General features: G+C 52.5%; 2 protein-coding genes across 6 annotated transcripts in view; one reads left to right on the forward strand and one right to left on the reverse strand.

Moving 5' to 3' along the window:
• The first annotated feature begins 2 nt into the window (after nt 1-2).
• Nucleotides 3-6,823, forward strand: C8H22orf23 (chromosome 8 C22orf23 homolog). 4 transcript variants are annotated; one of them, XM_060389067.1, is made up of 7 exons: nt 3-117; nt 283-399; nt 1,863-1,925; nt 3,853-4,035; nt 4,517-4,648; nt 4,875-4,975; nt 5,115-5,664. In XM_060389067.1, exons 2-7 carry the CDS (start codon nt 297-299, stop codon nt 5,193-5,195), a joined length of 663 nt encoding a protein of 220 aa, XP_060245050.1. In that variant the 5' UTR covers nt 3-117; nt 283-296; the 3' UTR covers nt 5,196-5,664. The 4 variants fall into 4 exon arrangements, with proteins under 4 accessions (XP_060245050.1, XP_060245052.1, XP_060245049.1 ...); XM_060389069.1 differs by adding an exon at nt 5,693-6,823 and having other exon boundaries at nt 4-399; nt 5,115-5,201; XM_060389066.1 differs by having other exon boundaries at nt 6-399.
• The window catches only part of Micall1 (MICAL like 1), a 28,113-nt gene continuing 18,197 nt past the window's right edge, over nt 3,380-13,295 (reverse strand). The window contains exons 10-16 of one of the 2 annotated variants that reach the window (XM_060389063.1): nt 11,863-11,997; nt 11,250-11,376; nt 11,038-11,128; nt 10,844-10,917; nt 8,801-8,915; nt 8,570-8,616; nt 3,380-7,803 (exon numbers count right to left, since the gene is read on the reverse strand). In XM_060389063.1, coding sequence (XP_060245046.1) covers nt 7,682-7,803; nt 8,570-8,616; nt 8,801-8,915; nt 10,844-10,917; nt 11,038-11,128; nt 11,250-11,376; nt 11,863-11,997 — 711 coding nt within the window. In that variant the 3' untranslated portion in view covers nt 3,380-7,681. Of the gene's footprint in view, nt 7,804-8,569; nt 8,617-8,800; nt 8,916-10,817; nt 10,918-11,037; nt 11,129-11,249; nt 11,377-11,862; nt 11,998-13,295 lie in introns of both variants that reach the window. The other variant, XR_009593651.1, reaches the window with a different exon arrangement.

Below are 13,295 nucleotides of genomic sequence, written 5' to 3' on the forward strand. Positions count from 1 at the left end.
GGGGGCAGGTAGGCTAGTTACCGTGGTAACCGGATAGCTTGGCTTGGACGCAGAAGCTCCGGCTTCCCGGAGGATCTCCGTGAGGAGGGAGCCGCCAAGCCCGGGTCGCCGCTTAGGGTGAGCGCTCCTCCCCGGACCGTCGCGATGGGGACTGTGGTCACTGCACTGACCGGAGCCGGGCACTGGCCGGGCACCAGCTTCTCAGACTCCCGAGGGGCTCGCGAGGAGAGGTCGAGACTGCCACGCGAGACGAGGGCTGGTCGTTGCTTCTCTCCTTCCTAGGGCCCGGCCCTCTCATGGCTTCAAAGGAGAGGGTGGACGCAATGAGCAAAGGAGCCGGGTTCCGGCGCTGCCCTAAGCAAGCCTCTTACACGCCGGGAACCTGTGAGCTGCTCAGAGGTCAGTGCCTTAGAGGACCAGCGACAGAAGTGGCGCTGTTCAGAAAGGTTGGGCCGGTTGGGGGGGGGGGGAAGAATCAAAGACCAAAGGACAGAGAATGAGGGTGGTTAGCTCTTCTCTTACATTGCACTTTCAATGAAGCTCTTTTCCTCCCCATCACAGTAGAAGCCTTCGCTGGGCTTAGCACAATATATAGTCTTAACGGGTGTTTACTTTCCCCTCTGAATGTTTACTTATCACCTTCTAAACGGTGAATGCCACCAGGCAAGGAAAATGCCTGTTCTGCTCACAGTTGTAGCTCCGGCCTCTGCTACGTGAATGAACATATATGCATTCATTATTTCAACAACTGAAGAACAAACATGATTCGGATATTGTTCTAGGTGCTGGGAATAGAGGTGGTGGGGGGATGGCAAAAGACAACTCTTTCTCTCATAGAGCTAATAGTACGGGAGGTTCACAAGAAAAGTTAACAAGAAAAAAATTACAGAGCTGGGGTGTAGCTCAGCGATAGAATATATGCTACATATACATGAAGCCTGTGTGTGTTTTATTCTTGGAGAGAGATTGCTCAGTGCTTAGGAGCATGTACTGCTCTTCAAGAACACCTGTGTTCAGCCCCCAACATCCATGTTACCCACTCACCAAAAAAATGTGCGGGTCTTAGGCAGATATCATGGTAAGCAAGCTTGCTACTTGGGAGGATTGCCTGAGCCCAAGAAAGGCTAGCCTGGATAATATAGTTAAGACCCTGTTTTTAAAGGGCTGGATAGACAGCTCAGAAGTTAAAGAGTACTTGCTGCTGTTCTGGAGGACCCAAGTTCAACTCCCTACAACCCTACTTTCCTGGGCTTCATTTCCTTTTTCTGGCCTCTACAGGCACCCATACAGAGATAGGTACACTCATGTACACGATTTACACACACAAAAAAAAATCTTTTAAAAAAATCCATATACAGTGGCTGATACCTTCGATTCTTGGCACTCTGGAGGAAGAGGTAGGTGAATCTTGTGAAATTGAAGCTTGCCCGACATACATGCCATGTTTCAGGACAGCCAAGCTGCCCAGTGAGACCATTTCTATAAACAAACAAACTGAAAGAAAAATAAGCCTGGTTGGGTGGTGCACACCTGCTATCCCCCAGCTCTCAGGGAGGCAGAGGCAGGCCAGCCTGGTCTACGAAGCTAATACAGGACAGCCAAGGCTACATGGAGAAACCCTGTCTCAAAAATACCAAAACAAGACAAAAAAGATAGATAAATAAATGAATAAAAGAAAGAAAAGAAAAAAACCTTCAGTGACATGTGCTCTGGAGAAAATGAAGCAGACAGAAGAGCAGGAGCGCTTAGTGAGGGATGGGGGAGGCAGTACTGCAGTGGGAAGTGAGGCACAGGGGAGGTGGGGGAGGTGGGGGAGGGGTGCCGCAGCTCGGGAGGCCTCACAGAGTGCGTTATTTTTGCAGTGATGATGAAGGAGTCCAAACTGACTAACTTCCAGCAACGCCACATCATGGACACCATGAAAAGTAAGGGCAGTCTTTCTAGAAACTTCCTGGGCAGAGGAACCAGGGATTGTTTGTTTGTGTGTGTAGGCTTTTCAAGTCAGGAATTCTCTGTATAGCCTGGGCTGCCCTGGAACTCATTCTGTAGAGCAGGCTGGCCTGGAACTTACAGAGGTCCATCTGCCTCTGCCTCCCAAGTGCTAGGATCAAAGGCATGCACCACCACCACCCAGCAAAATTTTAATGCTCCTCTGGAGGACAAAGATGAAGCCAGACATGATGATGTATATACCTCTAATCCTAGGAGGTATCAGGAGACAGGCAGGAGGTTCACCAAAACTTCAGTGGCAGCCTGATTTATGTAACAAGCTCCAAGCCAGCCAGGGCTACACAGTGAGATCTTGTCTCATAAAAAGAGTTGGGCACCTGGACAGTGGTGACACACATCTTTAATCCCAGCACTCAGGAAACAAGGGCAGGAGGATCTCTGAGTTTGAGGCCAGGTTGGTCTACAGAGTGAGTTCCAGGCCAGCCAAGGCTATACAGAGAAGCCCTGTCTTGGAAAAAAACAAACAAAGGTTTGTGGATAGTGAGGCAGGCTGGTGACACAGCTTAGTGGTTTCAGAGCAGGCGCTGCTCTTGTAGAGAGCCTGAGTTTGGTTCTCAGCTTTCACAGTCACCTGCAACGCCAGCTCCACAGCCATCCCCCCTGGCCTCAGCAGACACTGCACTCATGTCCACAGACGCACAGGCGCGTGCGTGTGTGTATGTGTGTGTGATGTATACACATATAACTAAAAATAAAATGTTTTTTATCTTCAAGACAAGATTTATCTATCTTGTCCTAGAACTTACTCTGTAGATTAAGCTAGCCTTGAACTCTGAGAGCAGGCACACACATTGCATATCCATATATGCAAGCAAACACATAAAATAAAAACAAATAAATCATTTATTTACTTATTTATTTTTGGTTTTCCAAAATAAGGTTTCTCTGTGCCTTGGCTGTCCTGGACTTGCTCTGTAGACCAGGCTGGCCTTGAACTCACAGAAGTCAAGCAGTGGGCTTTTTGTTTTTTGTTTGTTTTTTTTTTTCACACTGGGCCAGTGATTGTTAAGCAGGGAAGGGTGCTTGCTACCAAGTTTGCTTGTTTTTTTGTTTTGTTTTGTGTTTTTGGTTTTTCAAGGCAGGGTTTCTCTGTGTAGCCTTGGCTCGCTTTGTAGACCAGGCTGGCCTTGAACTCACAGCGACCCAGCTGCCTCTGCCTCTCTGAGTGCTGGGATTAAAAACATGGACCACCATCGGCTGGCATTTTCTACCTCAGTTCGATCCCCTGGGACACACATGGTTGGAGAGAACTGATTTTCCTAAGTTGTCCTATAATCTCCACATTCATACTGTATTGCATGTGTGCAAATCTACACACACACACACACACACACACACAATTTAAAAAAAAAAAACAGAAAGCTGAGGCCTCAGTGTATAAGTGTTTATTGCAGCATTGTCGAAAGTAGTAAAAATCCAACCAACAACAAAAAACCAAAAAACAAGAAGCCCAGAGACAACCTGAATGTCCAGAACTAGACTAGCTGAATAAATAATGTAACCATTCTAACAACTAGTGCACAGCTATAAAAAATAAGTTACATACAAATGTGTCTCCATGAAAGTTGGCCATGATAAATCGGTGAGTGGGAAGGGTCTGTTACTGACCATATGATATGATCCAGTGTTTAAGAACCGTATGTGTACATACCAAAGAAACATCCTTGGATGTGTTTTCAAAGCATCAAGAACAAGGAGGGCCACCTCCTTGTTACCGTAGCTTGCAAAGGAGCAGGCTGAGGGGGTGGGCACGCAGACTGTCCTCACTGCTTGACTTCTAACTGGCAGCCACCCTTTCTTGAAAAGACAGCCAGCGGTCCCCTTGACCCTTCCTGTTCCCAGGAGGAAGCCCTCTGCCCCTGCAGTGCAACCCGACATCCAGCCAGAGTGGCTCTCCTTCCAGGAAGCCGGCCGCAACTATCTACCTGCCTCCCATCCTGGCTACCCACTCTCACCTCCGGCCTGCCAGCATGTGTCAAGCCAATGGGGCATACACCCGTGAGCAGTTCAAGCCTCAGGCTACCAGTAAGTAGCGGGCTTGGGGCTCTGCTGTCATAGCCACCTGGGACAGACAGCAGCATTCAAGTAAGCCGGTAACAAGCCAGGCAGGTTGCAGAGGAAAGCCATCAGGAAGCCCTCTACAAACCTTTTTCATATTAATTCAGTTTTCCCAACCCCAGAGGGACATGTGGCTGTCAGCTGCTCATCCTCCTGCTCCCTCGAGTCCATCTCCTCTGCACTTGAGCCCACATCTGGGAGGCCCTCCTCCTGGCCTCTAACCCTTGCACCCCCACAGTTCCCTACACACAGGCCACCACAGAGGTTCGCTATTAGCTCTGCACTGGTGCTCTTCCCTGGTTCTTTCAACTGCTAGCCTGACGAGTTCTGCTCAGGTCCAGCTGGAGCAAGTGCTGGGTCTGCACAGGCCCCCTCCTCACAGCTCAGACCCCTGCAGTGTGCACAGCCTGCTCTGCACCTTAGCAAGGCCGTTTCTGGGGCCCCACAGGAGATCTGGAGAAGGAGAAACGAAGACTCCAAAATATCTTTGCCACTGGGAAGGACAAAGAGGAACGGAAAAAGGCTCCCAAAGTGGTACAGCCAGAGGCCCCAGCTTCTGAGATGGACCGGTTTGAAGAATGTGAGCCAGTGGTGTGTGTGTGAGTGTGCGTGTGTGTTTGTGTGTGTAGAACTGATAGCAGCTGGACCAGTTTGAAGAATGTGAGCCTGGGGGGGGGCCTAACAAGAGAGCAGGATGACTTGATACAAACCCCTCCCCCACTGTTCTCTCTCAGACACCATGCACTGCCTGGGCTCCTGTATGCTCCCACTGCCCTGTGCACTGACGATCCTTCCCCTCTGTGCAGTGGTGAAGGAAATCCAGGACAGAAAAGAATTCTTGACTGCCATGGAGTCTCTGGGAAGGGGCAAGCAATACCGAGGAATTGTCCTGGCTGAAATCTCCCAGGTAGGAGCCGGCCCAAGTGGAAAAGAGTAGTGAAGTGGGAGGGGCCCCCACCAGCACTAGGACAGTTTTGATCTCAGGCGTCAAGCTCCCAGCACGGTATCCTGCCATGACAGTGGCTCTTCCTGGTGGCTCTTTGCAGAAACGACGGGAAATGGAAGACATTGACCGCAAGAGGAGTGAGGAGCTTAGGAAGGCCCTCTCGACCACCACCACCACTTAACCCAAGGCAAGGGCTGGCCTGCCCAGCATGACTGACCACCCAGCCTAACCACCAGAGCCCTTCACTCTGCCAAGCAGTGTCATCCCCAGTCCTGCCCACCCACAGGGGCCATGCCAGACCATGACATGGCACTGCCCTGGGACACAACACAGTGTCCCTAGACACTGCCCAGGGATGCGGAGGCCTCAGTGGTGCCTCCCAGCTACCTCCCAGCCACAGTGTTGAAGCCTTCTCTAGAAGAAAGCCCCAGGCCCACCACCTTGAATATGCACCTGAGGGTTTCTCTCGCTGTCTCTCCTCCCACCATAGCCGGCCTCCAGGTGCTCTCATCTTTGCCTTTCTGAACCTAAGAGTGAACATGATTCTTTTCTTCCTATATCTTAGGATCTATGTCTTTGCCTTCTTTTGTAGCCTTGGGCAAATGTTTAAACACAGTGATTAACTAGCCAATAAACACATTTAACTCAGTCATGACTTGTGCCACCTTGTTTCCCCAGGGCTAATGCTTGCTTGTTCAGAACAAAAACCTGTTCGGCACAGATGGGTTCTGCCTACTGTTTGCATATTTCCAGAGGAAAGGGGAAACAAGGTCCCTGAGCAGCCTGTGGCACGTGCTAACCTTCAGGACAGTGACGTGAAAACTCAAGCTTATCCTCCTACTGTGGCTTAGCCCACTCAGGGCAAAAGGTCACCTTCCTGGCTCTCTCCAAACAGAGACTACGGGAAGAAATATAAATGGAGAGATCCACACTGAAAGGGGCCTGGCAAGTGCCACAGTTCCATTCCAGTGCCTCTGAGGCTCCAGCCTGGAGGTGAAGGAAAGCAACCCTGCTCCCCAGCTGACTGACGGCACCTCAGTGTCCTTCCTCCATGCTGCTGACAATGACCAGCCTGACCTTCACCAGTACTGTGTCCTTTCCCTGTCCCCACAAATGAAGATATTTCCTGCCCCTCCTGTAAGTTCCATAATGCCAATAGAACATATGACCTGTGTTCTTGTCACAAAATAAACGTGTCTACTATGAAGCAGCCAGTAGATAAGGGTCCAGTCAGTAGGAACATGCCCTCCACCTCACAGGCCTAGCACAATGGAAAACCTAGGACAAGGGTAGCCCACTGCAACAAACTCAAATTTGATGTCAGCATTTACAAATTATGCCTGTATGAGAACTGGATTCTGGGTTTCTTCTGAAAAAATGGGCAAGATCTGGCAACCCTTGGCCCGCGTTCACAGGACACAGGTGACTCTGACACATCTGTTCCATTGAGCCATGGACCTTCCCTTGACCCTGAGACAGCCTGATGGAGCCCTCTCTTGGGTTACAGCTGGGTCACAAGGCCCCTCTGAAAGACCTCTGAGGTGGTGGCCCTGGCTCCAGTGCATTTGGAGAGACTCGTAGGGCCTACATGGGATTTAGCAAGCACCATCCCCCAAACAGGAAGGGAATCCTGCCCAATGGTGGGCAGTGGTCAAGATCCCAAGTGACTGGGCAGCCCAGACAGCAAGAGGGCAGAGAGGTGGCTGTGCCCAAGGCTGCAGAAGTGTGTTCCTTCCCAGGATGCACAGAGGGAAGGGCGCTGACGTCCCCAAGAGCAAGAACAGTGCTTAGACCATAAGCTGCCTGGCACATCCCCCAGGGAAAAAGGGTATCCCATCACTCTTCTAGCACAGCCACTCAGTGGTGAGTGCTAGCAGTCCCTGGAGGAAACAGACAACAGAAAACACAGACTGCACAGACCACAAAAAGGAATGGATCCATCCCCCAGGCATGGGGTGGGCAGAAAGCCTGAATCAGAGGTCAGAGCACAACGCCTACCCAAAGCACACCCTCTGAAGATGATCTGACCCCAGCACAGCCACCAGGTCCCAGCGTGAGCTTCCCACAGAGCAAGGGAGATGAGATAAGAGATTCCTACAACCTGGGAGGCTGAGGAAGCAGGACTTGCTGTCAGACCATCCCCTTCTGCCACACATAGCACTCAGTGAGGGGCCAGACTTGAGACGTCAAAAACAGAACTCCTGAGTGAGGGGACATGAGTTTCAAGGGCACCTGTGCTAGGAAGGCAGGGACTAGGGGTCAGGGCTGGCAAGGAAGAAACTAGGCAGCAGTCTTGCTGCTGAGCTGTGGCAAGATGCACAAGCCTTAGGCCAGGGCCTGCTGTGGGCAGGCCTGACAGCGAAGGCCCCATCTGGCCTGGTTCAGAGGAACAAGGAGAGCCACTGCCTCTGCATCCCTGCTTGCCCCTGGGCACATCACAGCATCTGGATCGGAATCCAAGTGGGCAGGGCTAAGTCACAGCTGTCTGGGACACAGGGAAGAGGGAAAAAAACTTTAACCCAGACCAGCTGGAGACCACCAAGGGGCAAAGCTCACCCAGAGACTCCCTCCCACGGTCATCGTCCCCCTTGTCAGGTCCGAGGGCAGCAGAGTGCTGCTCTGGCCTCAAGGTTCCAGGAGAGGAAAGGAAGTCGGCTTCCTCTGCTGTCAGCTCTTGTCCCCAGAAGCCTTGCTCTTGGTTTCACGCTTGTTTCCCAGCAGCTTCAGCACCTTCATGGTCTTGAACTTGCCCTTCTTCTTACCCTCAGACTCAGCCTCTCTTTGGAAGTCTGCGGCAAAGAACAAAGACACTCAACGACCAGAGATGAGGGGAGCACCAAGGGCAGGATGGGGCAGTGGCCAGCGTCACTGAGTGGGTATGTAACAACTAAGGGCACCAGTCCGTCCAGGCACGGAGTCATGTCACTATACCTAGTCTCCTTTCTCCCCCGGGACCTCAGGCTGGCGTTTTATACAGTCAGCTCTGTAACCCTTAGCCCTGTAAGAGGCACCATCAAAAAAGGAGTGAGGTGAGGGCTGAAGGAACTGGCCCAGTCCCCCAGTTCATATGGCCAAGCTGGGACCAGAAGCCAGCGTGGCTCTAGCCTCAGCCACAAGGTCACACAGTGAGCCACAGACAGAACTAAGGTCAAACCCCAAGCTCTAGCTTTCAGGGTAGCATCCCTTAGCCACTCCAGGCGCTCTGGTCCTGAGCAGGCTCTAGGTCCCCAGACCCCCAGGCCAACCTGCAGAGCTCTGGGTAGATATTCCACTCCGGGCAAAAGCATCCTGGGCCAAGGCCCCTAGCCCCTGGGGGACCACAATGCTCTGTGGACACAAGGGAATCCCCTGGCTGTGCCCCAACCTCACAGCCTGAGCCACAGCGATATGGTTGTGACTGGCCTCCCTCACTTCATTTGGCTCTCCAGTAAAACACAACCTGGGCGTTTGCATTGCAACCAACCATCCCTGTGGAGCCTGATCAGTCTTCCTTTTCCAGGCTACAAACACAGGAGCTCACAGGAGGTGCTGGCCCCTCCTCAGGATGAGCCTCACCTTTCTTCCTGATCATAGCTTCCAACATCTTGTCTTCCTCTTCTTCCCTGGGGCAGAAAAGAAAAGCTGAGCATCCGCAGCAGGAAGGAACCAGGTCACCTCTGAGTCCCTTCCAGCCTCCAGGCCCCACACGACTGGGCAAGTGAGAGTGCAAGCTGGCAGTGAGGGCGAGGCTAACTTTCTCCCAGACTGTCAGGAAGTGCCCCCCCCAAGAGGTCCCAGGCGTGGCACCTCTGCCGGTCCTCGTCCAGGCAGTTGACAATGGCATCGCGCTGCTCGATGAGGGTCATAAGTTCTTGCATCAGCACCTTCTCTCTGGCCCGATCCTCCTCTGTCCAGTCCTTTTCTGCCAAAGGAGAAAGCCAGGGTGAGCGGTGGGAACCTCTGCTCCACAACAACAGGACAGGGGGTGACCTGAGTTCCTGGGAAGACGGCAGGCCATGCGTGCTCTGAAAGGAGAGGAGGGCCCACAGTGCGACTCACAAGCTCATAGGGAAATGGAGGTAGTTCTAGAAAACACCAAACACATGGCTGCCCAACAAACACCCTTCAAGAGATGCCCTGCAGAGCCAGAAATGCTCAAAGGCTTCCTGTCACCAAACACAAAGTTCAAAGTCACCCTGCAGGCCAGCATTCCTCAAAGGCTTCCTGCAACAGACATTTATTGGTGGCTTCTTGTGGGAAGCAATACTGGACTGGCTTGCATGAACAAGGACGGGCATGACAAGGAATTGCCAGGAGTCCACCTGCTGAAGCAGTAGGGTCCAAGTGGAACATGTTTCCAAGGCCACAGAGGAGGATAACTGGGGATGGAGCCCAGACAGGAGGCTCCCTGATGTTGCTAACACCTGCCACTCCTCCAGCTTCTGTTAGGCCCAGCGCTGCCTCAGGACCACCCTCAGAGGCCCAGCTATGTCTAGGTTTCTCTCACCATCTGCAGACCCCAGGGCTGGGTGCACACACCTGGTGTTACTCATCTAGAAAGAAACATCTTGAAGCCACCGGAACCTGCCCCATACCCCTAGGACTTCACCTTGCCAAAAGTTAGGGGAGGAAGCCTAGCCCAGTCCCGGGGACAGCTTAAGGCTTCACAAGCCACCACCCAAGTTCAAATCCTCCTCTGCTCTTCTCACACCTGGAGCCTGGGTAAGTTGTGCTCCTGGTCTACATGTAGGGAAATTGAAGCTTTTGGAGAACCAAGCCTTTGGCCAGCACTGCCCAGAGAAAGTAAGGCGAGTAAGCGAACCCAGGTGACCTGATGTCCCGCATGGTGGCCTCTTGCAGTATCTATGGACCCATTTCCCTCAGGGTCACATAACCAGCATGGTCATCTTCAAGAGCAGCATCGGCAGCAAGCTGATAGGACAGGGTGTAAAGCCAGTCGGTTTTATACCCACTCTAGTTATACTGGGCTCCTGAGTAGCGGCCACACCCCCAGCCTCTTGCTGAGTTGGATGTGAGTCACAGTTGGCAAAGAAGCATAGGACATTCTGTGACTTGGGGCCATTCCAGCCTTCAAAGTTGCCCAGTCAATGGAGAGGCAAGACTCCAGCCACAGAGAAGGTAAGAAGCAGTGTTGAGGACACGCACAGAGACAGAGCTAGCAGTTCCTACACAAATGAAGAAACCCCAGCCTCTGAGCCTGTTTCTCTATAACCTCAGCTGGCAACGATGGCCCACCATCCAACGGCACCTAGATGATGCCACAACACAGGAAAGAGGTCAGAGCCCTGGTCCTTCCATGGATCCGTGAGCTCTACCAGCAGCTACGGACCAGTGCATGCCACAGCCATGGGCAAGACAGGTTAGGCACTTCTCCACTCCCCAACTCAACCCTCAACCCTTGGCCCACCTGAGGTTCCCATCACACCCAGACTCAACAAATACAGGGGCTCTGAGAATTGAACTTGGGGAGCTAGAGAGAGAGCTCAGAGGTTAAGAACATTGGCTGCTCATCCAGAGATCCTGAATTCAATTCCCAGCAACCACATGATAGCTCATAACCATCCATAATGGGATCTGGTGCCCTCTTCTAGGGTTCAGGCACACAGGCAGAACACTGTACATAATAAATAAATAAATATTAAAAAATAAAAAAGGAATCAATTTTGGAAGCTAGGCAGTGGTGGCGCATGCCTTTAATCCCAGCAGTTGGGAGGCAGGGGCAGTTGAATCTCCGTGACTTTGAGGCCAGCCCGGTCTACCTGCCGACTAGGCCACCTCCCTAGGCCTACCTCTCGGTTCTTACCACAGGCTCCCGCGGCCAGGGCTTACCCGGCTTGTTGAGAAGACACCGGAGCTCGTACTCCACGTCAGCCTGGCGCTTCTCCAGGTTCTGCTGCTTGAAGCTGATGGCGGGAGGAATAGGCATGGAACACTTCTGCTAAGCACCTACCGGCCCACACTGCTGACTTGGCAGAGGGCACAAGTTCCCAGCTCCCCACCCGGCAGGGGCAGGCAGGACTCACACATAGATGAGCTCCGACTCTCGCCGCACTAGCAGATGCTTCTCATGGATGAGCTTGAACCAGTCCACCAGCATGTCGTCCTCGCTGCCCTCTGGAAGCCAGATCCCCATTGAGGCCGGAGCCGCAGGCACCCCTCCCAGCTCAGCACGCCTGGGCTGAGGGGCTCCCATCCACCCACAGCCCTCAGCCAGTTCCTCTCGCAGCTCCCGCACCATTTGATCCACCTCGCAGCTTCTCCTCCAACAGAACCCCACGGTGTTCCAGGGCATCCAGCTGGCGCTCAATAGTGTCCATCTCGCCGTAGATGTCTTCCTCAGGAATGTACTGGTCAGCCTGGACCTGCCCAGCAATACTCTGGTCACCTGAAGAGCAGTGGTCCTCCCCTCTTCCTGCTCTCCTCCAACTCACAGGGTCCCTTGGCCACTGCAGGCTCTAGGAACCCAGGTCCTGTCCCACAAGGAGCATGACAAGAAAGCAACATGCATGTGGGGAGGGGCCAGAGAGGGGACGGCCATGAACCATCTATATCAGGGTCTAACAGATGCCCTCATGAGAGGCCCAACCTCCTGCTCCTGAGGGAGGCCTCTTCCCTCCCTGTCAATCAGGAGGGGTTCTTTGTGGGACAGTGAGCTAGTGTCACAGGTTACAGAGAACCCTGGGAGGGCCCCCCAGTTTCTTCCACACTCACTCTCTGCCCACCCACTGCTCCTGGCTACACGGAATCTCTGAGCTAAGTTCAGCCTTCCAGTAAGGCCAGCGACGTGTCCCAGATGCCTAAGGCTTCTGAGGGGAGGGTGCTGGGCCTCAGGGTCTCTCTGCTGGCACCTTGCGTTTGATGAGTGGAAAGCCGTGTCCAGGGGCAGGTGGCCTCACAGGCTTGGCTCCTTTGGTGGCCTTCCTGACGGTTGGTGATGCCGAGGGAGATGGCTTCCGGTTGAAAGGATTCTCCTTACAGGAAGACTGAAGGCCGACAGGACAGACAATCATACAGAAATATGGAAAGCAAGCCAGGACCCAAATGGCAGCATAGGGGTTAGGGGTGGGGGCGGGAGGTGGTGGGTGGGGAGCAAGAACAGAATCCCCGAAGTCTTGTCTTTCTACTCTCATTCGGCAAATGGCTCCACTTCCCGAGCGCCTTCCCAGAGTGTCCCACCTTACACACCTTTCTGTTCAAGGGCTAAGTAAAACAGTCTTGGTCTGAGCCAGGTCTGGTGGGGCACACTTTTAGTCCCAGAACTTGGGAGCAGAGGCATAGGCAGGTGAAATGCTGTGAGTTCCAGGCCAGCCTGGTCTACACAGTGATTTCTAGGACAGCCAGGGTCGGGAAAAAAAAAGGGGGTGGGCTGTGTATGACACTAACAGGGACTAAAGGGTTAAGCAGGGGATTAGAGGGTAGAGGAGTTAACAATAATCAGAATGTATTTTATATGTGTGTGATACTATCCAAAAAACAAAACTAAAGTTTAAAAAACAAAAACAAATGCTTGCCAGACAAGTGGAAAGCCTTGGGTTCTAGTCCCAGTACCATGTGCACACCAAAGCCTCACTTGGCCAGGTTGGTGGCACATGCCTTTAATTCCAGCACTCTTGGAGCAGAGGCAGGGGGATCTCTGTGAGTTCGAGGCCAGCCTGGTCTACAAAGCAAGTCCAGGATAGTCAGGAGTACACAGAGAAACCCTGTCTTAAAAACACAAAACAAAAAAGCCTGACTTAGCCCACGCTATGCACGATCAGAGTGGTTAGGCCACCTGCTAACATCTGCCAACAAAGGTCCCGCACTTGACTACACAGTTACAGTCTTCATTCATGGCCACACTTTCTCCAGCGGAGACTCAAAGGCACAGCTCCCCAGTAGCTCGCCAGGAAGTGCAAAAACAGGAATCCCACTCTCTATCTAGCTAACAGACAGGGCTGGAGAGATGGCTCAGTGGTTGAGAGCACTGATTGCTCTCCCAGAGATCCTGAGTTCAATTCCCAGCAACTACATGTAATGAGATCTGATGTCCTCTTCTGGCAGATAAAGCATCATATACATTAAATAAATAAATAAATAAATGTAGCTAACAGACAATTTTCCCCTCCCACCCTCTGCTGTCCAGCTCCCCACAGACACACTCAGACCCTGACTCTGCATCTTTCTGCCGCTCTAGAGAGCCCCCTGACCCCTCTGAAAACAGGGCCCTGCCTTCCCAACAGCACCCCTCAGCTTATGGGAGGCAAGCACCATGGTCAAGGCTTGGGCTTCCCTGCACCTGGAA

This window comes from Meriones unguiculatus, chromosome 8 (assembly GCF_030254825.1).
Source record: "Meriones unguiculatus strain TT.TT164.6M chromosome 8, Bangor_MerUng_6.1, whole genome shotgun sequence".
In the NCBI taxonomy this organism is placed as follows: domain Eukaryota; kingdom Metazoa; phylum Chordata; class Mammalia; order Rodentia; family Muridae; genus Meriones; species Meriones unguiculatus.

Coding starts and splice junctions, on each gene's coding strand:
- C8H22orf23 (XM_060389067.1), top strand. CDS start 297: ATGGCTTCAAAGGAGAGGGTGGACGCAATGAGCAAAGGAGCCGGGTTC. Junction 4,036..4,516: donor GTTCAAGCCTCAGGCTACCA/GTAAGTAGCGGG, acceptor GGGGCCCCACAG/GAGATCTGGAGAAGGAGAAA. Junction 4,976..5,114: donor TCCTGGCTGAAATCTCCCAG/GTAGGAGCCGGC, acceptor GGCTCTTTGCAG/AAACGACGGGAAATGGAAGA.